The sequence below is a fragment of the Macaca fascicularis genome, chromosome 5, assembly GCF_037993035.2.
Source record: "Macaca fascicularis isolate 582-1 chromosome 5, T2T-MFA8v1.1".
Taxonomy (NCBI): Eukaryota; Metazoa; Chordata; class Mammalia; order Primates; family Cercopithecidae; genus Macaca; species Macaca fascicularis.
In genome coordinates, this window is record NC_088379.1 from 187,671,451 (window position 1) to 187,698,495 (window position 27,045).

The 27,045-nt window shown below is 45.0% G+C and overlaps 1 protein-coding gene across 13 annotated transcripts in view; it reads right to left on the minus strand.

Moving 5' to 3' along the window:
• Nucleotides 1–27,045, minus strand: part of DCTD (dCMP deaminase) — an 86,900-nt gene that overhangs the window by 53,857 nt on the left and 5,998 nt on the right. For 8 of the 13 annotated variants that reach the window (XR_012435258.1, XR_012435255.1, XM_065545720.2 and 5 more), the window contains 3 exons: nucleotides 9,306–9,422; nucleotides 7,843–7,939; nucleotides 4,881–6,244 (listed from right to left, as the gene is read on the minus strand). The exons of 2 other annotated variants lie outside the window; for them this stretch is intronic. Coding sequence is in view for 7 of the 11 variants with exons in the window: in XM_065545720.2 (XP_065401792.1) it covers nucleotides 6,166–6,244; nucleotides 7,843–7,939; nucleotides 9,306–9,422 (293 nt within the window). In the remaining 4 variants the exon portion in view is untranslated. Of the gene's footprint in view, nucleotides 1–4,880; nucleotides 6,245–7,842; nucleotides 7,940–9,305; nucleotides 9,423–21,550; nucleotides 26,377–27,045 lie in introns of those variants that run through there. 3 more of the 13 variants (XR_012435256.1, XR_010587094.1, XM_074040798.1) reach the window with 3 other exon arrangements.

Genomic DNA, 27,045 nt, shown 5'->3' on the forward strand with positions numbered 1-27,045 from the left:
ATGCTTACCACCGTATTTACTGTGTGAGGAAAAATATGTTACTTGTTTAGTCACTGAAAGTCAGGGGCCTGTTTCTTACATGCATTACTGATGCCTATTTATTCGGAGACTGGGGAAAGGCAGAATAAATCAAAAGGCTGCACACCATGCCCACCCCTGTGGAGGAAGCAATTCCAGAACAGAATGTCCATTTAAAACCTGGACCAAATGGCATGTTTAAGTTTCTAACAGCTTTCATTAACAACAGTTAACATAAAGAACTCCTACAACAGAAAGCATTCAATAGTGATTTAAGGCCTGGAAAGGTCAAGAAATCCTCTAATCAGATGGGGTTCAGTGGAAGCATCATCTCTGGGTTTTCTGCCAACTGTCCGTTATTGCCAAATTCCTCATTCAAAACTATATATAGGAATGCTTTAACTGAAACGCAGAAGTTAAAAATAAGACATTTAAATAGTAATCTCCTGTCTCTCTCAAAGATAAATGTGCCCATTAGCCCTGGCTGCTAACAGGAAGATTTCTTTCTCTTACATTCCAGATGGCAATTTTTTTCAAGCCATTCACAAAGAAATCAGCATGGAAAAAATACTTTAGGAAGTTGGCTCCTGCTCAGCTACCTCACTGAATTAAAGTGCAATCAAGTTCATAACTTTTAAGTGGAAATATTAAAAATGCGTATGAAGCCCCTCTGCAAAGGGTCCTGTGCAGACGTGGAGAGAAACGGTAGCCAGGCACCAAGATACACAGGATGCCACATGCGCTCTGTGGAGTGTATGACCTCGTTAGAGCAGGACAAGATACATATGAAGAGTTAAATGAAACGTTTCAATAACGGTTCTAGACAGAAGAGATCTCATAAAACAGTACATGATTCATTGCCAGAAAGATGGTTGCTGACAATAACTGCTGCAGGATTTCAAAGAAGAAAAAGTCACTTCAAGCTCAGGAAGGTCTGGGGAGACTTTATAGAGAAGGCAGGATCCAACTGAGTCCTGAAAGATGCATGGAAACCTGGGGTTGGTTAAAGGAAGCACAGGAAGAGGCTCTTAGAAATGCTGGGTTTAGGCCATGAAAGGTGGCTCATGCCTGCAATCCCAGCACTTTGGGAGGCCAAAGCAGGAGGATCACGTGGGCCCAGGAGTTTGAGACCAGCCTGGGCAACATAGTGAGACTCCATCTCTACAAAAAATATAAAATAAATAACAATTAGCCAGGGAATTAGTGTGGGGATGCATGTCTGTGGTTCCAGCTACTTGGGAGGCTGAGGTGGGAGGATCACTTGAGCCCAGGAGGTTGAGGCTGCAGTGAGATATGATCACGCCACTGCACTCTAGCCTGAGTGACAGAGTGAGACCCTGTTTCAAAAAAAAGAAAGAAAAAAAACATTGATTTTTAAAAAAGAAAAATCCTTCAAGGTAGGTAACTGGTACAGGGAGGAAGCCACTGGGTGGCTGAGGCAGACGGGGCTAGATGAGAGGGTATAATGAAATGTGTCGATACTTGAAAGATCTGCATAATTCAGTGAACTAGTAGTTTCCAAATGACCAATAATATCATGCGTGGGTCATTTTTGCATTTTCAGAAAATTGTGGATAGTCTTTGGTACCACACCACAATTTGATATATGAAAGTTTCTGAAAAGCTAGTTGCAATGTGAAATCTGAAATCATATTAATGAATATTTATTATCTTACATTAAAATCATTTGGTTTGTCTTGTATTTTGAATTGATGTTTAACCCACGCATGATATTATTGGTCATTTGGAAACTACTAGGTTAGAGATATGCACTGCACATTCGGGAAAGGATGGCAGCAGAAGATGGGAGCGGCCCAGGTGTCCATTGGCGCATGAATGGCTAAATTAAAGGTGGTGTGTGAACACGATGGGCGATTCTTCAGCCTTCAGATGGAAGGAAATCTTGACACAGGCTACAACCTGGATGCACCTTGAAGACATGATGCTAAGTAGCCAATCAAAAAGAGAAAATTCTGTACGATTCCACTTATATGAGGTACTGAGAGTGGTGAAATTCATACAGAAAGTAGAATGGTGGATGTCAGTTCTGGGGAGGGGGAAGACCGAGTTACTGTATAATGGGTATGGAGTTTCAGTTTTGCAAGGTGCAGAGCTCTGGAGATGGATGGTGGTGATGGCGGCACAACACGCGTGTAATTCATACCACTGACCTGAAAAATGGCTAAGAATGGCAGCAGCCAAGCAAAGTTGTGGACCGGGTCTCCAGAGAAGAGATTTGGCAGTTGGCTACCAAAAATAAGGGCAACACCTTTCCATGCCTGAGCAGTGAGCAGATGCTACGCTTTTCTTTCATTAACAGAGAACCCTTCCCCTGATTTTCTTGGGAAATACTGAACTCATTTTAATTTAATGAAGGACTTGTAGAATTTTTTTTTTTTTTTTTTTCTGAGACGGAGTTTCGCTCCTGTTGCCCAGGCTGGAGTGCAATGGTGCGATCTCAGCTCACCGCAATCTCCACCTCCCGGGTTCAAGTGATTCTCCCGCCTCAGCCTCCTGAGTAGCTGGGATTACAGGCGTGCACCACCACACCTGGCTGATTTTGTGTTTTTAGTAGAGATGGGCTTTCTCCATGTTGGTCAGGCTGGTCGCGAACTCCCGACCTCAGGTGATCTGCCTGCCTCGGCCTGCCAAAGGCCACGGGATTACAAGCCTGCTGGGATTACAGGCTTGAGCCACCGCACCCGGCCAGGACTTGTAGAATTTTTTAAAGTCTTCAGCCTTGGAATCAGGGTAAGAACCCAGCTCCTGCAGACTCTTCGTGTCTGGTCCCTGCCCTCTCCCCAGGGTCTTCCTCCAATGGGTACAGATGCAAAATAATAGACAACCCAATTACAGAGGAAATAAAGTGCAGGTGGCACATGCATGGCTCAGGGATGTAGGTGGCAAATTGGGTCTTCATCTAAGAACTTGTCTAATATCTAGCTATCCAGTCTGTTCTAACCCTCACCCAGGAGCCATTAGAGAACCCAATACATGGTAGGTACTCAGTAACTATTTGAGATTCATATACCCTCACGATGAAATGGCTTTAGATTTCCAACAGTTCTGAAATAAAAGTCGAGCTAGCTAAAGGCATCTCCAGAAGAATTCTGGGGCACCCTGCTCTAAATGCGACTCCTGGGCCCAGGGTTATTTTGCCAGCACCTCTGCAGCCGGTAATCCATAACTCTGGTTATCACGGTTCCCTGGCAAGAGAGCTTGCAAAGCACCCCAACCTTGAGTTCTGATCCCTCCCTGGAGGCTTAGACAGGCCTCCTGACTAATGATTTGTAGAAACCACAATTTTTAGAGTGGCATTACTTTAACAACAACAAAAAAAGTGAACTATAAATATTAAAACTTCTTATCAGCCTCGCCAATGAGAAAACTCCCTCCCTGCATTCCTTAGGCCCTTTTGCAACAACCTAAATATTTTTAATCCTCAGGTAGACACAGACATTGGAAGATCAAAAATTACACCGGGGCCACAGGAACGTCAGCTCACTGGGCTTGCAAGCCTACATTTTTATTCATGAGCTCAGTTTGTATGCTTGTTCTCTTACTTTGCTTCATTTTTAATTTAGGAAAAGATGGCTAATACATTAGCTCACTTTCACTGCTGGGTCTTGTTAGGCTTCAGAAGTCTTTAAGGACAGATTGCTAAAAGAGTAAAAGGGAAGAAAGCAGAAAACGTGTCAGGGAAATGGAGTTCCTATCATTTCACTCACAAATTTTGCCTTTTAAATGTAGTCCTTCTACCGACGTTTCAGTGAAAGATGGTTTCCTTATTGTCATTTATTAGCCATGACAAGCAGCAACATTGGCTCAGATACAGTCTCCCTTCACCACAATTATCTAGTAATGCCTGCGAGGCAAAAGACTGCGCAAAACTCCTTCCTTCTGGAAAGCCTCTCCCGAAGGCACCAGTTCAAAGCAAACCTCTATTAACTGGAACATGAACATCTGCAGAATTCTCTGGATAGGACAATTCTACTATTCTTATCGTGATCCTAGAATCGAAGACATAATCACACTCCAGTCACGAGGAAACCAGGGTCGGTTCATAGGTGGAAGCGTCACAAACCCCCAGCGACAGCGTGTGCCCCCAAATAAACACCCACCACTGTCCTGAATACCTGGACTTCCCTTTTATCAAAGACCCTTCCCGCCAGCCTCCCCTCAAAGAGAGAAAAAGAAAGAAGTCAATTTTCTTTTTCACTGAAACTGAATGTAACAACCGACAAAATATAAGATAGTATCAAAATTAAATAAATTAGATGCGCTACTAGCGGCTTATCAGCCCCTAGACATATTTATAATGTGATGTGACGAAAATGACACACTACATGCTAACAGGACTCACAAGTCTTGTGACTCACAGCAATATGGAAATCTCTTATTTTCTACCTTTCAGTCTACTGATTCTTTCTTCCACATACCTTTTGTTTTATGTATTTTGGAGCAAACAGAGGGCGAGGAGTTTGAAGGAGAAAAGAGAAGGAAATTTAGAAGAGAGATTGGAAAGAGGATAAGGTGAGAAGTCAGCAAAGGGCAGAACTTGGGACTGAAGCCTTCTGGTGAGGCAGAGGCCTGGGCCCTACCAGATGGCCACACCTGGGACCAGGGCAGGGTACACAGGAGGGAGGGTAGGACCAGCGGCTGCCTTAGCGTCTTACATAAATCTGGTCCATAAAGCAGCCCCAGCCATCAACCCTGGGGAGCGCACACAGCTCGGGCATCTCAGATTATTCTTTGAGCATTAAAACATATGTAATGTGCTTCAGAGACAATACAGAAAGGACAGGGGCGGAGAGTTAAGCATATAATTATAGTAACATAAAAACGTACATGCTCTGGCAAGGTAGATTTTAATAAGATTTTAATATTGGTAAGGAGCCAAATTACAGAATACCCTAGAATGTGGAATACAAAATCTCAGAGACAAAATAAAAACTCATGAAAATATAAGAGCACTTTAAAAAGGTAATAATCTTTAGGATAAAGAAAGCCTTTTCTCAACACAGGTAATGAGCATGTTTAATAAAAATTAAATGAGATTAAAGGGGCACAGCCACATGCTCCCCGCCCCGCGGTGATTAGGAAGGTGATGTTTGTGTAGATGAAGGCATGGAGCCAGGGCACAGAGGAGCTCTGAACACCAATAGTGCTGCAATAAACTGTCTCCACGTGGGCGGCATTTCTCACAATCCACTTCCGGGACAGGAATTAATGTTCTCTCCAGTTGCAGAGGGGCTTGTCAATGAACCACGCTGGCATGCGGAGGAGGGGGCAACACGTCCACACCCGGGACCCCTCCCATCCACAGCCCCAGCTGCCACCACCCCAGCATGGGCTTTGGGGGTAACAAGGAGAGATAGGCTGTCTCCTCTAGGAACAACTCATTATTCAGCGAAATGAAATGGAAGAGCTCCATGTGACCAACAAACCCAAACTGAGCCAAAACGGCAGGGGGCCCCACCCCCAGAGGGATAACATGCCACCACCCTGGGTGCAGCGGGAGAGCAGGGACGGAGGCAGTCTTCCTGGTTCAGTTACGCTCCCTTGTCTGTCAGGACAGATGTGCCGCCCTATCTCAGATTCCAGGAGGGTGGCTGGGGGTTTCCCTCAACTCCGCAGCAAAGACTTCAATGCTACTGTCATTTGAGGCCTCATTTTCTTCCAAGGGCACTATATGCCATGCTTCACTTGGGCCAGATGTTCAGATCAGTGTGTCTGCTCGTCCCCGCTAAGAACACAACAACAATTATTTATTTGTCCTTCCAGCACATGTAGCAGTGAAGAGAGGCTGCCGGAATGCAGCGGATGACAGACAGCTGATGCTCCTCTGAAGAGCCACAAGCATCCCAGCCAGCCGGGACACAGGAAGGGGAAGCGCCCTTGTTCTAGCCCTGTGCACCAGGCCACCACAGGCTCCCCTATTTTAAACCCTAAATCAATAGTTCAAACAGATGTAGATTCCATGTGACAGGAGAGACAGTAAGGAATATTTGAGGCTTTATATTCTTTAGATGTCTACTTTTGCCGTACTGGCTAGTAAAAAGTTATGTGTAACTTCAAGATGAAAGGCATTAGCAGCTTCTTAGAAGAGGATAATCCCAATCTCCTGGCGATTTAATGAGATGTAACTCACTGAAGCTTTTGACTCGGTCTGCTGTTAATTGAATCAAAGTCAATGACAATCTTGCTGCACTTCGGTGTGAATTTCCTAAAAATAAAAAAAACAAAAACTAAAACAAAATACAGTTATTATCTGGTGAGTAGTTACTGCAATTTGTTTACTTTGGCTTAACTCGTATTTTCTGTGCAGAGAAAAAAATGTCCTGGGATTCACTTGCTACTTTATCTCTATAGGAGCCAATTATAGTGCAGCCTAGAGAGAGAAACACGGACCAGAAAAGACTAAGACAAAAAAAGATGCGTGGGGTAGTGTGGTTTGTATGGTTTCCAGCTATCTGAGTTCATGAATTAGTGGGGAGTCAAAGGATTTCTAACAAGTTAGCTGCACAACATGGTATCTGATTACTAGTTTTCCCATCAGATTTATCTTCTTTTCTAGAAAATTTTGGCAGCCAAGTTGGAGTTGCTCTAATGCAAAAAAAAAAAAAAAAAAAAAAATAGTAAATTTTCTTTTGCCACTTATACATAGCAAAAAATGACTACCTTTAGTGAGGAGTAATTTTTCAAATTACGTTCTAATAATGCAAACATAAAATAAACCAACTTTTTCTTTTTCTTTTTTTTTTTTGCTCATTAACTTTTCACTCATTCCTCATTACTTCTACAACAATTAAAAAGAAAATATTTGGGGAAAAAACAAATTCTTTTAAGAATCACTGAACAAGAAAGTAAGTAAATAATTTGAATTTAAAGTCTCAGAAAGCACCACAGTTGAGTTCATGAGATACGCTGAGCCATATTCCTAATGACCAGCACAGGGGGCCAGGCACGTCACCTATGACAACGGTCCCACCGCTGCTGAACGCCAATACCATGAAGCGCTGGAAAGCTATAGAGTCCCAACCGAATTTTCTGCCATGAATTAAAGGTGGCTGAGCTTACTTGCAAGTAAAATATACCTCACAACCTTTTCTTAGCAAACACAATCATAAAAACCGTAAGACTTCAAATCTCAATGCAAAATGTTGCTGTAAAAAGAATTTCCAGGTGGCTCACACTTGTAATCCCAGCACTTTGGGAGGCCAAGGTGGGTAGCTCATGAGATCAACAGATCAAGACCATCCTGGCCAACATGGTAAAACCCTGTCTCTACTGAAAATACAAAAAAATTAGCTGGGTGTGACAGGGGAGGCTGAGGCAGGAGAATTGCTTGAATCTGGGAAGTGGATGTTGCAGTGAGCCAGGATCACACCGCCGCACTCTAGCCTGGTGGCAGAGACTCGGTCTCAAAAAAAAAAAAAAAAGAAAAAAAAGAATCCCCAATCTTTCAATCTGGCAGGCTACTTCCATCCTAAATTTTCTATGCCAAAGTTGTTACATTTGCAAAATTTACCAAGGTTTGGCGTTCCCATTAAAAAACTTGTGAATGTTTACACTTCTCACTTGAATAATTAGTCTAACTCCTGGAAAGTTCCTGAAATTAAAGTACAATCATTAAACAGTCTTCAGATTTTCCTGTCACTGCTCTTAAATATCTACCCCTATAAGAGTCTTTAAATTCTTATGCCCTTGCATTTCTAAAGACACCTCCAAGTGTGGAAGTCAGGCATCACAAGGAGGAGACAAGGTCAAATATGGCTCTTCATCAGCCTTCACCACCCCCTGCCCTGCGTTCTCCCTGCTTACCGGAATGTCACCCCAGCCATATCAAACAAGAGCCTCGCAGCTGTTGCCTCGTCACTATCATGGTATTTATCAGACATGAAAATAACTTCTTTTATACCTGTAAGGTAACAATGGGAGCTCCCTTAGTAAACGCACATACACATGCTGCAAAAGACAGGCGGAAGCGGCTGGAGCGCTTTTAGTGTCTGTGATTAATGACCTTTTCTGAGTATGCTTGCAGACAGTGTCCAGTCACCGAAACACATATCTCCCTCTTTCTAACACAGCAGAGGGAGGATTATATCTAATCTTCCCTCCAGTCTTCATGGATTTTTTTTTTTAAAACAAATGCAAAGGGAAAACATGTCAAGTAGTCAAGCCTTGATCCGATTAACCAATTTCCATTACTACAGGTAATCAAATCATCTTTATTCACGAGGTAGCTTCTCTTACTAGTGGGAGGACTAATGGAGGGAGTGGGGGCTGCTGGCACATTCAGAGGTGGGCACCACGGTGCTTCCCAGCATGGCTTTGCAGACCACTTCGAACCAGCTCTACAGAGGGCAGATCTGTTTTCTTGTCCTGATCTCAGCAGGCAGCGCTAACTTGGGAGCCAGAAATCCCAAGGGCCCTGCGCTGAAGGCCGCTGCTCCACCAGCCTCTGAAGGGAGAGGAGGCTGCGGCGTGGGGCCCACACTGCCCGGCCCACAGGCCCGCTGCCGCCACCTGAGCACCGCGAGGAGAGCTTCCCTGGAACGGCGACAGCGACAGCGAGAGCGAGGGAGCCCACGCGACTCCTCAGGACCAGCAGACCGCTTCTGCTCTGAGATCCACGGGGCTGGTGATAAACAGCCCCTTTAAACCACACATCTCGCTAAACATGATCAGTCTTTAAATCTCCAGCCGAGAGATTTATGGAGACAAAGTGTAGCTGAATCTCAGATGTGACAGTTTGAAAAAAGTGAAATATTCAGAATACAACGGTGTAGATTTATGGAAACTGTAACATAAGAAAACCTGAAAGTAGTGCCATTTGGGTCTTACGACATTTATATGCCAAGGTATGTTGAGATCCTCAAATATCTACCATGTATTAAATACAAATTAAAACTTCATACAGACTCCCAGCTGACCTTGTTTCTGACAGAAGTTCATTTCTCTCCCTCCCCCCAATCTACGCACAATATGTCAGAGAACAGTAAATTGACAGTAATTATATGCAATGCCTGTGTTGTTTTTTGGCAGCTTGCAGTTTAAGAAGTTGCAAACTAAATTAAAAACATGCTAAGAATCACAGAGGATGCAATTAGTCTTAGAATACCTGGCACCATTCAAAAACAAAACACGGGAAATATCTTGCAAAGTTGATAGTGCAATTAATTTAGATAGAAACAATGGCAATTTAAGATCAAACACATCAGCAGTGAGCTACTGGTGAGCAGGCAGCAATGCAGATGTGACAAATGAAAAGACTCACTTCCTACCTGCCTGGATGATGAGCTTAGCACATTCATTACAAGGGAACAAGGCGACATACATACTACAGCCTTTCACATCGGTCGAATTTTTGTTCATGATGGCATTCAGCTCGGCATGGCACACTGTGGGTTTGAAAGGGAAAGAAAGAAAAACTTTGGTTGCAGCTGATGAAGAATTTACTAAGTGTTAACACATTCCATTCCCCGCTCTGAAATAACATATAACAGACTCAAGTAAAACAATTGATTAGAAATGGCAAGTACTAAGAATACCAAATGAGGCCCACGTGGCCTGGCTGTTGATGAGCAGTGAGGCCTGAAGGCACCTAGAGTGGCCAGGACCGCAAGGTCACGCGCCTTCCCCACCCTAAGCGCAGCTCCACTTCACGGCTCCACCAGACCCTGGGGCATGAAAGTGCCCACCTGAGCTGGCTCATGGGCGTGCTGACTTGCTCACACGGGGAGGTTCACTGTGGCCGTTAAGAGGGCTAGGGGATTTTAAGAGCAAGAGAATCAACAAGTGACGAAGCTGAGCGTGTCCATCCTGAGAGATCTGCTTCACCACATCGTGCTCAGCCCACATACGCACAAGGAGAAACGCCAGCAGCCAGACAGGGTCTCGTCCTGTCGCCCAGAGTGCAGTGGCATGATCATAGCTCACTGCAGCCTCGAACTCCTGGGCTCAAGTGATCCTCCCAACTCAGCCTCCCAAGTAGCTGGGACTACAGACATGCCACCAAGCCCAGCTAACTTTTTGTATCTTTTGTAGAAATGGAGTCTCACTGTGTTGCCCAGGCTGGTCTTGAAATCCTGGCCTTAAGTGATCTTCCCATCTTGGCCTCCCAAAGCTGTGGGATTACCGGTGTGGACCACCATGCCCAGCCCAGTTTTTTATAAGAAAAACATTCATCCACTGCAATGGCAATGACTAGTTGAGTTCTTGACAGACCAGTCCATTCCACCTGTGATCCCAGGTCACATCCGGACCTGCCTGAGTTCAGAGTCAAGAGGATCCCCTTCCTCCCTCTCTTGAACCTGGCAAAGCTAACGCACACCCCAGGTCCAGTTTGCCTAGATGTTCCCACTCCCTAATCCACAGGGGACGTCCTCCTTAAGTGGGAATGAGTGGTGCCCACAGCACAGACCTGGGTTTGACTCCCTCATCCTGCCCAGGCGGTTTCTGGATGGCCGTCTTGTATCGTGACTGAATTTTCCTGGGTGTTATCTAAAACTCTATGATAAACTCCTAACGGCAGTGACTTGCAAACCCCTCTGATACCAGAACGCCCTTAGGCACTTCCAAAATACAGAGATCTGTGCCCCATGCCTGCAGAGTGTCATGGCCTGCGCTGTGGCCTGGGCTTGAATTTGTAAGCGATTCCCCGGGTGATTCCAACGCACAGACAAGTTCCGGAAGGAAGCACTGCCTTCTGGCTCCCCTGGCATCCCAACACATGCTACGCACACAAGTGCTAAAACAAGTGTGTGTCAAATGAGTTAATGAATGACACCTGGCCATGGCCCACATCACACAAACCGCCTAGAATATAAATATGGGGATCTTCAAGGTCTCCCCTACCCTCTGCAGCCCGCCAACCTTCCACACGTAACACTTTCTTCCACGAGTTTTGAGGCTTTGAATGAACAGTGGCCTAAATTTATGGTGCTCATACATTTCAGTCCCGACTCACTTGCCTCATCGCTGATCATTTACCTACTCCGGGTCAGAGAGATGAAGGCCTGGCCACCCTCCCCAGCCAGCCCCCCGTGTTCGCGTGCAGCTGCAGCCACCTGTGTGCCTGGGTCCCCCAGCAGCAACGCAATGTTGCAGGCGTAAGGCTGACCAAAAGCTCTCTCAGGAAATGTTAGGAAGTATTCATTTTTGTCTACAAATTCCATGTTTTAGGAGGTCTCAGTCCTGCCTAAAACTGAGCAGTCTCTGCTGGTATTGCAGGAAAATCGAAAGAGGCAGATAAGCTGTGCTTCATTGACCACAGCCCATCAGAGAATAATCCTCGCTGGCCAGAGTGACCAGAGCCATGCCCCGAGACTCGCAGGTCTCATAAACCCTGACGGCATGGGAGGACAAGGAAAGACAAGAGAAGGGTGCGAGGGCCCATGCTTGGGAAGGTGCAAGGCGTGGCCACATGGGCGCTGGCCTTGGAGGGGCTCCCGTGACCCCTTCTCCCCTTGTGACCAGGATACTCCAGAACTGGGTTTCATGCTGCTTGGTGTTAAAAACGATTACATGTAATTGTTTCTTTTATTTCCCCCTTGAGGGCAGAGCCCAGCCTAGGTTCTTTGTAACTCCCCCAGAGTCTAATGTGATGCCATGAACATAATGGGTGTTAAATATTTATCGAATGAATAAAGGAGGAAATGCAGATTCCAATTATTGATGGTGACGTTGGGAAGTACTCAAAGTCCTCTTAAATTCAAATATCAGAAATATGCTCTCCTATCTAATAAATAATTTTGATGGCGCTGGTATTAATATTCAGAACTACAGAGCCTCTGCATCTGTTATGAAACACTGTGAGAGCATCCTTTAAGAACCGTCACGCCGACTGCAAAGCGCTTCCTCTACTTCATCCCAGGCAGTTTGGGGCAAAATGTAACAGTACAGGTCTGGATTCATTAGTGAAAATTACCATATGAAACAGATTCTCTTGGGCAGCATCTGACATCCAGTGTATAGAGGGCGATTCATAGAAATAATGCACAAGATTATAAGCAGACTTCCTTTCTTTTAACCGAAAAATCACAAGATGAAGAATGTAAAGCTTCTTGTTAAAAATACGTATATAATATATATATATCTGATTAATATTAAAAATAAATATTAAAACCATATATATTATATCTGAAAATTAATAACAGCACCATCAAAAATTATTTATTAGATGGGAGAGCATATTTCTGATATTTGAATTTAAGAGGACTTTTAATGTCACCATCAATAATTGGAATCTGCATTTCCTCCTTTATTCATTCGATAAATATTTAACACCCATATATATATGTTTATATAGATATAAAGCTACTGGGCAATATGAACAATAGTGTGTCGGGCACACATGAGCCTCTAAAAGGAACAATCCAAAATCCCACATACACAAGACTGGACACTGACAAACAGGAAACTCAAGCGTTCAGCGGAGGGTGTAAGATCAACCCCGCCCTGGTCTCTCTTGCTGGTTCTTGCCCACTTCCCCAGACCCCCTCAGCCCCGTCTGATATCACCAGCTTGCCCGGCCTGCACCTGCGGGGCTGAGGGGAGAAGCCCCAGCCCAGAGGAGCACCTGAGGCCACAACCCAGCCCTGCCAACTTCGCAGCTCCCAGCCGCTGCCTGCTGTGGTCCTGAAATCCAGCTTCACCTTTGTGGCTGACACTCGTCTCTCAGCTCCAGGATCTCCACAGCCCTGAAACTCTGACCCTCGCTGTCCCCCAGGCCGCCCTGCACTTCCTTTTGGGCCTGTTCCACCTGAGGAGACTGGACTCAGCCAGGCCTCGGCCTCCAGACTGTCCTCAGAGAGGAAACTGGGGAAACGAACTTGATGACTTCCTCCAATTTGTTTAAAGCAGGTGGGTCAGAGTCAAGTTTGGGAACTCATTTACTTGTGTCCACTGGCCATCGACACTGATCAAATAACAGGCACCTGCCAAATCCACTTCAGGCCACAAAGAGCACTGGATGCCTGCCTGGCCTGTGACGAGCTCGCACCTGCCCTGGCTGGCCAGACCGCCACAGGCCAAACATCCTCCCCTCTGGACTCCCCACCTCTGCCGGCAAGTGTGACAAAGAGCTCTGCAGCAAGGGGCGGCACGAGGGATCAAGGTCCAATTTGCTGCTTGGAAGCTGGATGACCTTCCACAGGGTGGCTGAGCACTCTTGTAATTTGCAGGAGTGACAGTGGATCTGGGAAAGTGCATTTCCAGCTAACTAAATAAAAGCAATTTAAAAAATACCAAGTACAACCAATGTTTGTGCTTTTCTCCTAAGGTTTCCAGTTTCATTCCTCAATCCTCCAGAACAGGTGACTTTCTCTAAAACCAGCTTTCACTATCAAACACGGCCTCCTCTCCCCAGGCAAACACAAGGCCGTGCTCCCAGCCCCTCCCTCTCTCCATCTCTGACGGCTCCCGCTTCTCTCTGCTCGTTTTTCTTCTCCTGAAAGCAGGTATCCTTAGTCCTTAGTCTAGAGAGGTCATCTTGTCAGCCTTGTAGGACTCTTCTTTTCCTCCTTTCAAGATGAAATCATCCTATCTACAACTGTTACTACAATTTATTTTTCAAATAACTGTCTTCTGGCCGGGCACGGTGGCTCACGCCTGTAATCCCAGCACTTTGGGAGGCTGAGGCGGGTGGATCACGAGGTCAGGAGTTCAAGACCAGCCTGGCCAAGATGGTGAAACCCCATCTCTACTAAAAATACAAAAAAATTAGCTGGGTGTGGTGGCGGGCACCTATAATCCCAGCTACTCCAGAGGCTGAGGCAGAGAACTGCTTAAACCCGGAGGGGCAGAGGTTGCAGTAAGCCGAGATCGCGCCACTGCACTCCAGCCTGGGTGACACAGTGAAACTCCATCTCAAATAATAATAATAATAATAATAATAATAATAATAGTCTTCTGACTCTGTAAAGCATACATAATCTCCGGTTTTCTCTAAAACAATGTTTTTCAAACTGCAGGTCATGAAATCAGTTCAGTGAGTGACACCAGCTTTTTCTTCTGTTTTAATGAAACAGGTAAGAAGGGAAGGATAGAGATCAGAATGGATCCCACACACAACATTAAATACTATTCCTAAAAATTATGTTTCAGGTGTCAACTGTGTTTGCTGGGTCACCACGTATCTGCCAATTTCCGTGGTGTAGACATTTTTCCACACAGCCAATCTCCCACTCCCAGCATGACGTGGACTCGGGAAGCAATGTGCCCAGTTGACCTGGGAAGCAATGCACACAGGTGACCTGGGAAGCAGTGCGCCCAGTTGACCTGGGAAGCAGTGCGCCCAGCTGACCTGGGAAGCAATGTGCGCAGCTGGGTCTGATGACCTCATGGGAGCCAGCTCCACAGGCCACTCGAGGGTCTCGTCATCATGAAAACCCAAGATCTCTTCTGGGCTGGAACCTTTGGATTCATCTGCTCTCTTTGGACTCCTCTGTACTCTAAAACCTCTCAGGAGTACCACACACTTGTGTTCAACTTTACTTTTCTGTAGGTCCTTTTATTTTTCCTGCCTTTGTGGGCACTTCCCAAGGTAAAATACTGGTTTTTTATTTTTCTCCCATAGTCACTGACTTTTTATTTTTGAATTTTGAGTTTTGCTCTTCTTGTCCAGGCTGCAGTGCAATGACACGATCTCAGCTCACTGCAACCTCCGCCTACCAGTTTCAAGCAAATGATTCTCCTGCCTCAGCCTCCTAAGTAATTGGGATTACAGGCACCTGCCACCATGCCCAGCTAATTCTTGTATTTTTAGTAGAGACAGGGTTTTGCTATGTTGGCCAGGCTGGTCTGGAACTCCTGACCTCAGGCGATCCACCTGCCTCGGCCTCCAAAAGTACTGGGATTACAGGTGTGAGCCATCACGCCCGGCCAGTCACTGACTAAGAATCCATCTGTTCATAGAGTCTCAGACACCAGATCCACCTGTAAAACCCTGAAATCTGAAGTCTAGCCATAATTGCCCATCTTCTCTCCAGGCCTTTTCTTTTGGGTGGTCGGGGGCTTCCATGTACCTTTCCTCTATGGGTTAATTACCTCTTATCCAAAATGCTTAGGAGCAGAATTGTTTCAGATTTCAGATTTTAAAATATTTGCATTATACTTATCAGGTAAGCACCCCAAATCCAAACATTTGAAATCCAGAGTGCTCCATGAGCATTTCCTTCGGGTATCATGCTGGTGTGCAAAAGATTTCAGATTTTGGGCCAGGTACAGTAGCTCATGCCTGTAATTCCAGCACTTTGGGAGGCCAAGTCGGGGAGATCGTTTGAGCTCAAGAGTTCAAGAACAGCTTAGGCAACATAGTGACAGCTCATCTCTACTAAAAATAAAAAAACTTAGCCAGGTATGGTGGCATGCACCTGTAGTCCCAGCTACTTGGGAGGCTGAGGCAGGAGGACCACTTGAACCCAGGAGGTCAAGGCTGCAGTGAGCTGTGTTTGCGCCACTGTACTCCAGCCCAGGCAACAGAGCAAGACCCTGTCTCAGAAAAATAAAAAAAAGTTTCAGATTTTGGATTTTTGGATTTGGCATGCTCAACGTGTACAATAAACATACCACAGATATTTGACAGCAATAAACGAAGGAATAAATTTACCTTTCCCTAGAGTGAACATTTTGGTTGTGTTGCCTGGATGAACTGCAGCAAGAGCTACAAATATATCCAAGAGCAAAAACTAACCAAGAAGTAATTGTTAGTTTTTATATTAGTAGTAGGAGTAAGAACCAAGTATTTCAAAGATACAGTATCTAGGAAGTATTCATAAGTTAGTCTAAATTGTAAAAAAAAAAAAAAAAATAGAAAAGAAAAGAAAAAAAAATAAAGAAAAGAAAAGAAAAAAAAGATAAAATGTTCAACCTAGAATTACACATTTACACCTAAGCAATAAGTAAATTAAATCTGCAAACACTACATATATATTTGATAAGCACAGAGTGACATACAACTCTCCAGTTATTCCCAACCTTGTTTAAAAGGAAAAGAATCAAATGTTGAAAATATCAGATTAATGCTTAGAAGGTCTTTGATTGCCAGAAGAGACTCTCTGTTTCAGGTAATTATAAGAGAATTCATATGCTTTAGTTTTTTTTTTTTTTTTCTTTTCTATTACTAACTGTCAGAATTCAGAACTGCATTAACCTTGGACCATGGAGAAGAGACTGTATAATTAGAAAACTGTATTTTTCAAATTCTTTCTTACTAGGGCTTGATTAATCCTTACTGTCTCATGTAGGCGGTTCTCTAGAAGTTTGACAAATTAACAGGATATATTCCATCCTTGGTTAGATTTAAGAGTTCAGTGTTTTATAGATTTGACTTTCACCTCATCTGATATAAGACTAATACAATATCTATTTTAGACAGTAGTATTATAAGGTTACTCAGATAGGTTTGTTTAAAAACCCTAAATAATGCTAAACAAATTCTAATTGCTGCCCAAATAATTTAGCAGTGATAGTGTTATTCTACCCTCAACTGATCTTCATCTGCTATGGAGACGTGACAGAAACTACTGGGGCCGGAGAAAATTTGGAGTCAGGAAAATGAAGATTCTGATCTAGTTCACAACTCATTTTTAGTGACACAGGATTTTCCTTAAAGAAAACGATGTCCTTAGACCTGAGGGCTGTTCTGCCAAGGCTGACCTGAACAGGTGGCAGCCTGGTGTGGCGGCTCCTGCTAGGGTCAGGGTCAGAAGGCCAGGTATGGAGCGCCTGCTGCCACTGAGAACAGGCCTGCAATGCCTTCTGCCACCACCCCAAGCTGAGCTGTTCAGAGCACGGACAGTTCTGTTCACTGACAAGACAAGGGTCAGGACTCAAGCCAAGAAGCGTCTGCTCACGGCCTTCTGGAATGAAAAGGTGGGAAGCATCACCCTCTATTATTTCTACTGGGTTCCTACCCTGCAATTAACAAGTGACATGAAATGGCATACCCAAGTTCAAGGTTGACCTGTGCATTAAAAAAAATAACTCAATAGTAACTTACAGGATCTTCTACTTCCATTCTGATGACAAAGCTTTTTGTCATTACTTCCTGAAGTTAGGGCCTAAGTGTTTTTACTTCCGGGGACCTACAGTTATCAGAGTTGCTAAACCTGGACACATTGTCTCTGGGAGCACAGGCACCACTGCCCCGGTCCCCGCTGCCCACAGAGGCCTGATGGAAACTTCCGCTGAGGGACAGGGTACACACTTGCTCCTCTAACTGATCCATCTATGGAACTGCTTCACAGCTTCTGGTATTAAAATGGAATTTCAACTACTTGTTTCTTAATTATTGAAAGATATCCTGACAGGGCCTCATATGTCACTGCCAGCCTCCGGAGTACCTATCCTTCACGTCAATAATTTAACAACAGAATAGCTGCGACAATTAAGCCCCCCACCCACCCCCACCAAATACACTCTCCCAAAAGCCTATAAAGTGTTCCCGATTATGGCTTCCACAAAATCTAAAGCAAAGATTTCTAGAGTTTGGTCCCAAATAATGTCACCCCTCTATCTTATCTCTCCTGCATGAAGTTCCTATTAGTAAAGTAGCAATCTGGCTCATTATCAGGGTTTTCAAATGATTTGAAATAAAGGTGGAACTGGCGAAGGGAGCACCATATAGAAATCAACAGATATCACTTCTCTAAGATAGTTACACAAGGGAAGCCTCTCTGTTCCTCACCCGTCTCCTGGCTCAGGCCCTGTCTTCCTCCTTCCAGCCTGCTGGACTGCTCCGAAGCCTGTGTCCCTCTAAGCCTGCTCAGACAGAGTCCTGTCCCCTACCCAGGGAAGCAGCCCTTAGTAACAGGGCTGGAGCAAGAAGAGAAAACAGTTTAAAACTCTCGCTGTTTCCCAGGTATGTTCTGGTGAGTTCTGTCTGCACACTGACCCATGCCGGGTGGAGAGCTAACAGGGCTGGGTGTAGGCTGCAGGATGGAGGTGGGTCTGGTCCCTGCAGAGCTCACACCAGCTGGGCTGCAGATGCCCCAGCATGGAAATCAGCAGCGGCCCAAGTGCAAGCTAAAGCAACACAGCAGGACTGCTGAAGGCGTGCTGAGAAAATCCGGGAAACGGGGGTTCCAGGCACTGCTCGCAGGTGCAAGGGGAACTGAATCTTCAAGTAACATGTTTCTGTAGAAAAATGTATTAGGATTACAAATGTCTTTTCAGAACAAAGGGATTTAAATCCTAGGATGTGCCTACACAAAGGTAATACCTTGTTCAAGTTCCAGCCTCTCTCAGCTATAAAGAGGAATAACAATAGCCACCCCTTCCCATCTCACAGGGTCACAGGAACAGCAAGTGAGGGACACCGTAGGAAAATGCTGTGTGAACGCCCAAGAACTCTGCAAACTGGGCCTTTGTCACCAGTACTCAGAACTGGACCCGTTTCCTGAGAAAGAGACTGGCTGGCAGGAACGGGGTCTTCCTGATCAGAGACAGCAAGTGACAGCGCTTCTGCCGCCCCAATCCCGCTGCACCCCACAGCCCACCTGTCCTTGGAATCGAGACACCCTTGCCCCCAGCCCAGCCCCAGGCACAGTGTGGCCTTTCTACTCAGAAGATAAAGTAACTGAGCCCTCCCGCCACGGAGGGACACATGATTCCACCTGAGAGGCATGACAGTGTAAGTCTGTGTGTGAAAATAAAGACGAGAAACAGGGGTGATGTGAAGAAACCTGCCGCATGCCTGGAAAATGTGTGGGGTCTGCTCTGTTTCCACCTGTGTCCAGAGAGGAGGTCTCTGCTGGAAGAAAATGACAGTGAAAAGGAATTCTACCAAGGTCTGGGGAGAAAGTGGTGGGTCACTCACTTAAAAGGCAGCCCCATGCTGCAGGCTGAGGGAAGCCTCCACACCCACGCCATCCATCTCCCCGCGCACGGCCCAGGGTCCTGAACGCGGAGGCAAGAACTTCTGTCTCCGCTCCTGCGACAATGCACTCTTGGAGACCCCTGGTTCTGCCTGTCTCCTCTGCTTCCTCCCTACCATGTCCTCACACACTGCCCCCAACCTAGCAGTCAAGCATCTTCTTCAGCCTCAGCCTCCGGACCTGAGAAATAGAAAGACAAATCCCTCTCCAGGAACGCTTACAAAGACTAACGTCTGGCAAGAGCACGGCACAGACGAGCTACTTGCTACATGTGAGTGCTTCCCACGCTCTCCCACCTGTGCCCACCTGAGACCAGGCTGTCCTGGCCTGCCCAACCCAGCCTGCCTGCGAGAATACCCACTTCTTTTTCCCTCTCTCCCACTCTGCTCCCCATCCCTGCCCCCCTCCTCACTGCCTCTTGCTAAAGCTGCAGGTGACAACTCACGGCACCCAGGGGAGCCACTTAGCCCCAATGGTAGTGCTCGGGGCTAAAGAGATTTCTGACTGCAGTACGGCCATTATTGGTAATAAAGCCCCCAGAACTCTAATTACGCTGCCTCCCTATGTGCTAAGGACACACAATCAGGTCAGGAGGAGGAGGATGTGGAAATAGCTGTTCTGCATCCATGCTAGGCCATGCCAACTCCCTTCCCACTGTTCATGTGAAATGCACGCGTGATGCCTAAAATGCGTGAGAATAGCACCAAGAGAAACAGAGCACTAATCAGCGTTGATAGTACTGTGATGCAAATATGCATTATGGAGCTTAAAAGCCTCCTTTGTGTGTTAATAGTGTTTAGAGGGGAACCGGGCCTGAGCACTGGGCACTAGAAGAGGAGTCGGGATATGTTCTAATTAATTCCAGCTCTCCCTGGCCTGCCTCAGGCAGCGCACTGACCCTGTGTTGGCAGGTAGAAAACGGGGAGCAACAGCCCAACTCAGGATTCTCAAATAAGATGTGAGCTCCTAACACTGCCTTACATTCCCAGGACATTCCTCTCCCACCCCACACAATCACCTCTTCTCTCTTCCCACCGTCCAAGCTCCAACTCCCAGCTCTCTCAACCGGTGGTGTTGCTTCCTTCCTCCTTCACCAGAATGCTGCAACTGATCACACCCTGTCTTCCCTCCAGGACCCTGTGTCTGCTGTCCTCCCACCGCCCCCCTCAGTCCTTCCTCTTATTACCAACCAGGGTGTCTGAGGGACCGATCCTCACAGCCTTGAACACCTTGCCTCTGTTCCAGATATCTCTATCTCACTCTCTCTGTCTTGGACTATTCCCATCAGCAAACAAACGTCTGCTGCAGAAAAGCAAAATCCAAAGCCAAAACCAGATTTTCCCATCCTACAAACAATGCAATCCTTCTCCGTGGCCTCATCTCCATTCCAGCTGCCACCCCACTGCTCTGCTCTCTTCTCGGCCACACATCCCAAAGCCCGATCTAAATAAAGCTGTCCCCATCATCTCACCCTCTGTTCTCCTTCAAGTGGCTCCAACGTGGCTTCCAACCCTATTGCTCCTCTGAAACTGTACTTGGCTGAAACTGTACTTGGCAGTATCACCTCTGATCTCCACATTGCTGAACCCCATGGACAGGTTTTAATCTTAGGCCTCTTGGCAGCCTCTGACACAGCTGACAGGCCCTCTTTTTTTTTTTAAGACAAAGTCTCACTCTGTTGCCAGGCTGGAGTGCAATGGCGCGATCTCAGCTCACTGCAACCTCTGCCTCCTGGGTTCAAGCAATTCTCCTAACTCAGCCTCCTGACTAGCTGGGACTACCGGCGCACGCCACCACACCCAGCTAATTTTTGTATTTTTAGTAAAGACGGGGTTTCACCATGTTGGCCAGGATGGTCTCGATCTCTTGACCTCATGATCCGCCTGCCTCAGCCTCCCAAAGTGAGGCCTTCCTTCTTAAAACACTGCTCTGTGTGCTCCTTCTCATGGGCCCGTCTTTCTCCAACCACCTTAAGCGCTGGAGCCCTCAGGGCTCAGCCACAGCTACTCCTCCTTCCTCTGCACATGCTCCCTTGATCAGCCACCCAGGTCGCTGACACTGACATACCTGACACTGACACAGACATACCTGATACAGCCAGTCTGGACTAATCCCCACCTCATACACCCACCTGACCACCCGACCCTTTGCAGGGAGCTCTCATGGGCACCTCAGCCTTCAGGTGTCTGAATCTTCCTTGATCATTCCAAAATCTTGCTTCTCCTCCTCAGTATGCCTGTCTAGCCGCTGCAGCCAGAACTGTTTGGGGGCAGTCAGTCTGCCTCTTCCACCCTTTATCATGCCATCTTCCTGATGCTGCCCCTAACATATACCCTATCTCCAGCCAAGCCTCTCCCGCCCTAGCACCCACCCCCTCCAAGGCCCTCGCATCGTCCACTGCGTCACCTCCCGGCTGGCGAGTCCCTGTTTCCACTCTTGCCCCAGAACAATCCAGTTCATACACAAAACCTGTCCTAGTTTCTTTGGGCTGCGCTAACAAATATCATAAATGTGTAGCTTCTAAACATCAGAAATGTATTTCTCACAGCTCTGGAGGCTGGGAAGTCCAAGATCAAGGGCTGGCAGGTTCAGTGTCTGGTCCCTGTCTCATTAAAAAAGAACAAAAGTGACTACCTCAGAAAGGAATATTCAATCATATCTGTTTATTTCATTAATGTCTACCTCCTCCACAATTAGTCTGCAAACTCTTCAGAAACAGAGTCCCTCCCGTGGCATTCTGTCGACCTCTGCTGAGTGCCTGGCATGTGAAACACATAATAAATGCCCCAGAAGCGTCTGCTCAGTGAACGAACGACTACATGTGACGGTGTCGGAAAAACTCCAATGCATTATAAAACAGAGTTACAATTTTAAAAAGAAAGGAAGATGACTCCAGAGAACATCCCCATCACTGGCAGACAACTGAAACTGGTAAGAGAATAGGTGACTTGTTAGTACTTATTTTAATTCCTAAAAAGTGATAACTCACATGTAGAAGGAAAAACGACAGAAGAATTCTCCTTTCCTTTATTCACCTAAACTCAAAATTAATGGCATTTTGAACAAAGTCTTTTAATTGCAGAATTAAAAAATTCATGCTCAGTTATCATATTCAATATTTTAAATTTACTATGGCATCTATCATTTGAAAGAAGCACAGAGAAAATTTACACCTCCACTAATTGGTTGGCACTGACCCTTCAGACAGTGTCAGCAGAGGGGAGCGTCCATTCCCTTGCACTGCAGCGCTCTTGCTTTCACCAGTATCCTGCATTTATCACAGGGATTTCCCAATGCCACACAAGTATCTCGTTTGAATAAATATTGTCATGCTGACTTGTTCTCTAAAGAATTTCTAAAGTCCTTTCTTTCTATTTGGTCTTAACCTCTTGTCTCCAAAGAGTTTTAAGTGTGTCCTATGTAATCATACACTTTTTTTCACTTAGACATAGGATCTTTTTCTTAATTTTTCTGAGACAGGGTCTCTCACTCTGTCGCCTGGGCTGGAGTTCAGTGGTGCAATCTTGGCTCACTGCTGCCTTGGCCTCCCAGGCTCAAGCGATCCTCTCACCTCAGCCTCCCTGGAGTAGCTGGGGCTATAGCTGCACACCACAACACCTGGCTAATTTTTGTATTTTCTGTAGAGACGGGGTTTCACCATGTTACCCAGGCTTGTCTTGAAGTCTTGAGCTCAAACAATCCACCTGCCTCAGCTTCCCAACGTGCTGGGATTACAGGTGTGCACTCCATACTTGGCTAGGATCTTTTTCTTTATTGCTGTTATCCAAACTCTTCTCATCCAATGTCTTTTAATCTGCATGTCTGTGGAGTAACCTACAGTCTGACTGTCCCCTCCTATTCATGCATCCTATCTCCATATGGTTTACATTCATCTTAGAACTGCACCAGACTCTAATCGTTAGAGGGGGGAGGGGAAGGAGCCTGTTTCTATTAATTTATCCATAAGTACACATGCACATTCTCCTGTGGCATTGCCTCCAACAGCTTTTTACAGCTCTGCTTTGACCGAGAACACTTTCAGAACTCCGTAAGCTGAGAAAAAGATACTAATCTAATGCCATCGAAGCTATCATACTTACATTTTTCCTTGGAATAAGAGAACTGGAAGGGTCTTCAGTGATAATTTACTTCATAGAGACATTGAGAAATAAATGTCAGGTGATGCCTCTAACAACCCACAGTCACTGGGCACAAACATAGCAAACCCGGAACCCTTTGGCTCCTCAGGGCGGCTCCAGGATTCTTCTGTGTGAATGTGCCAATTGTTGTTTTAAGCACTATGGGGCTTTACTCAACTTATGTGTGTATTACAGACATGCATATCCCTATCCAGATTTTAAAAAGTCTTCAGAAAGTAAAAGTAAAAAGCAATACAAACATTTGCAAAAATCTCTAAGAACTAGGTTTTATTGTGTATTTCTGGGAGCAAACAATATATTCATATTCTACTTTAATATAGCTAATATTAACAAAGCTTCTGAAGGGAGATTCTGGATGAAAATAACTCAAAATACAATAAAGCTTTAGTCATTTAGGCCAATTTCAGAGAAGATCAGTCAAAATCAGCACAACTGATATAGAACAGATCACCAGAATCAAGACTATGCAAGTAATCATTCTCAGGTAACCATACTGAACAGCGATCCCTGTGCTTCTAAGCAAAGACATAGCAAACTTAAAGTAATAAAGAAGTGGCCAGGTGCAGTGACTCAAGCCTGGAATCCCAGCACTTTGGGAGGCCGGGGCGGGTAGATCACCTGAGGTCAGGTTGGCCAACATGGTGAAACCCCGTCTCTACTAAAACTACAAAAATTAGCCATGTGTGGTGGCGGCGCCTGTAATCACAAGCACTCGGAGGCTGAAGCAGAAGAATCGTTTGAAACCTGGAGGCGGAGGCTGCCGTGAGCCAAGATCGTGCCACCGCACTCCAGCCTGGGTGACAGGGAGAGACTCTGTCTCAAAAAAAAAAAAAAAAAAAAAAAGCAGCAATAAAGAAGGAATATCCATTTGCATTCAGATCATTAATGTGCTCAAATACTTAATACAGCTGTTTTCTAAATTAGTTTGCATGTGCCCCTGACATTTTATCAAGGCTACTAATTTTTCAACAAACCTTTTATCTTGAGAGATTATAGTACAAAGATAAACTTCAGCCTACTTCTGGAAACCTTGGAACCACTACCTTACATTAAGTTTTATTTCAAACTTGTATAAGGTGAACGGACTCAAAAATCACTTTTTATAGAAAGGAGACAGAGATGTGTATTTTCATGGGTAGGTACAATCCCCAAACACTTCAGCTTTTCCTAACATGTGCTCTTCAGAACGAGGAGTTATTTTGTTACTATATGTCTTTTGTAGGTATTCACAATGAAATAGTAAACTCTAGCACTTTAAAAATAATTAATTCTGTAACTATAAAAATACATAAATATCAAAATAAATTATATTAAAATATCATTATTTATTGCTTTCTGAAAACTGTTCATAAACAATTATATCTTAAAGAAAAACATGCTTACATGGAGCTGGTTGATTTTAGGGGGTGGGAGAAGTCTCATATATACACCGGTGTGTTCCTCTGTTTATCTAAAACCCCACACAGTCACACCTGAGTTTGCCCTTAATTCGTAAAAATAATCTACTTAATTTCTTTCCTATGCAATTGTTCAAAGGTTTTCCATTGATTTTAACAGTTGTTTTGTATAAAAGTCCCTAATTAGACCTGCTGTCGGGCCACAACTACTAGATGGCCAGGCAGGGGAGGAGCAGCAGGAAGCTGTAAGTGAAATTAAATTCTGCAGGAAAAGAAACGGCGAGTTATCAAATTCACGGGCTGACTGACAAAACCAGAGGGGCATTCAATTTCAGGACTGAAAGTTAACAAATTTGATCTTAATTACTAAGAAGCTCTTACAAGTTGTGAGGAAGTCACAGCTTAAGAAGGATCAGCCTCCTAACTTCTTGATAAATTAGTTTCTCAACACTAACCTTTTGGATGCCAAAGAAATATATCACATGCATGGCAGTCAGGAAAATGTCAGTGTTCAAGGGGGTAAAGTAAATGGCTAAGTAATCACAAAAGTGACATCTATGCATGCTTAACAATATGCTAAGTCTGAAAAATAAAGATGAAATTTAAATAGAGAATTTAAAGAAGCACTGCCCCACACCGGCAAAGGTGTTTAAGATGCTCTGCTGAACTCTTAATTAATTAATTAATTAATTCCAGGTTTTTCAGCATTTGCCTTCCCAGCATTACATCCTTTTTAGGGTATCCCTGTAGACACAGAAACTGACTAGGGTAACAGCCCCACATTTCCATTTCTGCCCAATGCGCTCAGACTGAGGCCACCCCCCACTCTTGGGGACATGGAGATTCTGTGGTTCCCTCCCTGGTGCAGTGAGATGCAGCAGGCCAAGCAATCCTGGCTCCCTGGTCCATTGGGCAGGGTAGGAGGCCAAGCACAGAGGCACTCACCAAAACCCAGAGTCCTTCGCCAGCAGAAATCAGCAAGGCCACAAGTGCTGGGCAGCTGGATACGTGTGGCAAGCATTACTAAAAATTCCCATTAGTTTAACAGGAACAAGTGAATTCTCCAACTCTCTAATTTGTAAACTATATCATCAAAATTGGTTATGAAAACCCAAGGCAAGAGTGATATCTGAATCACCAAGAGTATTTTACCTCCATTTGATAAAATTGGTATTTTGATTAAATGTGCTTCACTGTAATGAATTCCACAAAGAAAAAGGAACGAAAAATGTCAAATGAATACTTCATCACGGGTTTAGCAACACCCATCCCCTCAAGAAAATAAAAATCTTCCCAAGTTTTTTAATCTGGTAAATTAGATAAATCTGCTGCTTCCTGGTTTTTTAATTGTCATTCATCTGAAAAGATTCTTAGTATAATAACATTGCCTTCTTCCTGCCACTTAATGTTACTGACATCATATTATCTTTTGGATTTTTCAGGAGAAGGATGGAATAAAAAGCTTCTTTAGCAGAAGGAATTTTCATTTTCCACATTAATACTACATTATAATAAAATAGTTTTATGAAGTTTTGATCCCAAGGCTGGAAGAACAAAAACACCCTTTAAAAATACCTCTCCAGAGACACAGCCCAGGAAAAGCTCCATCTTCCTATTATGTTACAAGTAGTGTGTGTTTCCCTCCTCCCCACAAGGCGTCAATCAGGACTAACGACTTCCGACTTGCGGAATTAATAAAGCAGTATTAAGTTGTATGTTATTTGGTAAACTCAAATTTACACAATTCTCAACTCCCTGTCACAGTCCCTTGGGCTGCTATAATAAAGTCCCATAGACTGCGTGGCTGAGAAATAATGGACATTTATTTCTCACGGTTCTGGAGGCTGGAAGTCAGGATACCAGCATGGTTAGGTTCCGGCAAGGTCCTCTTTCAGGGTTGCAAACAGTCATCTTCTCCTCCTATCCTTGCACATGGAAAGAGAGTAACTGAGCTCTCTGGGGTCCCTTTTAGAAGGGCACTAATCCCATTCAGGAGAGCTCCACCCTCATGGCCTAATTACGTCCCCCAGGCCCCACCTCCGAATATCAGCGTATTGGAATTAGGGTTTGAACATGTGAATTTATGGGGAGACACATTCAGTCCACTGCACTCCCCTTTGAAGAAATGTTCCAGTGAGCCATGCTGGCTTTCTGCATGATGCCAGGCACAGGCCACCCCTCCCCGAGCTCCTGATCTCTGAGGAGTTATTTTATGGGAGCCTCAGTCTGATCAACTGCAAAAAAAATGAGACGATGATTGGCATTTCAGTACAGCTGAATTCCTGTGCCCCACAGGAGACATAGGGAGGTAGCAGGAAGAGCGCTGACCTTGGAATTAGGAGATGTCACCCTCCATGTGTGACATTATAGAAATTACTTACAAGAAAGGAGGAGGCTTAGATCCTGTGGGCACAGAACCCGGAGACAGTACTGAGGTATTGCAAGGGGTCCAAGCATATCCACAGCTGGATAAATCCCATGTCCAGGACATACATAAACTTTCCCCAAACATACATAAATGCTATCCAATTAATAAAGTTCAGATTAACATAAAATGTTAATGATACAAAGTAGTTTTTGCCATTGTGG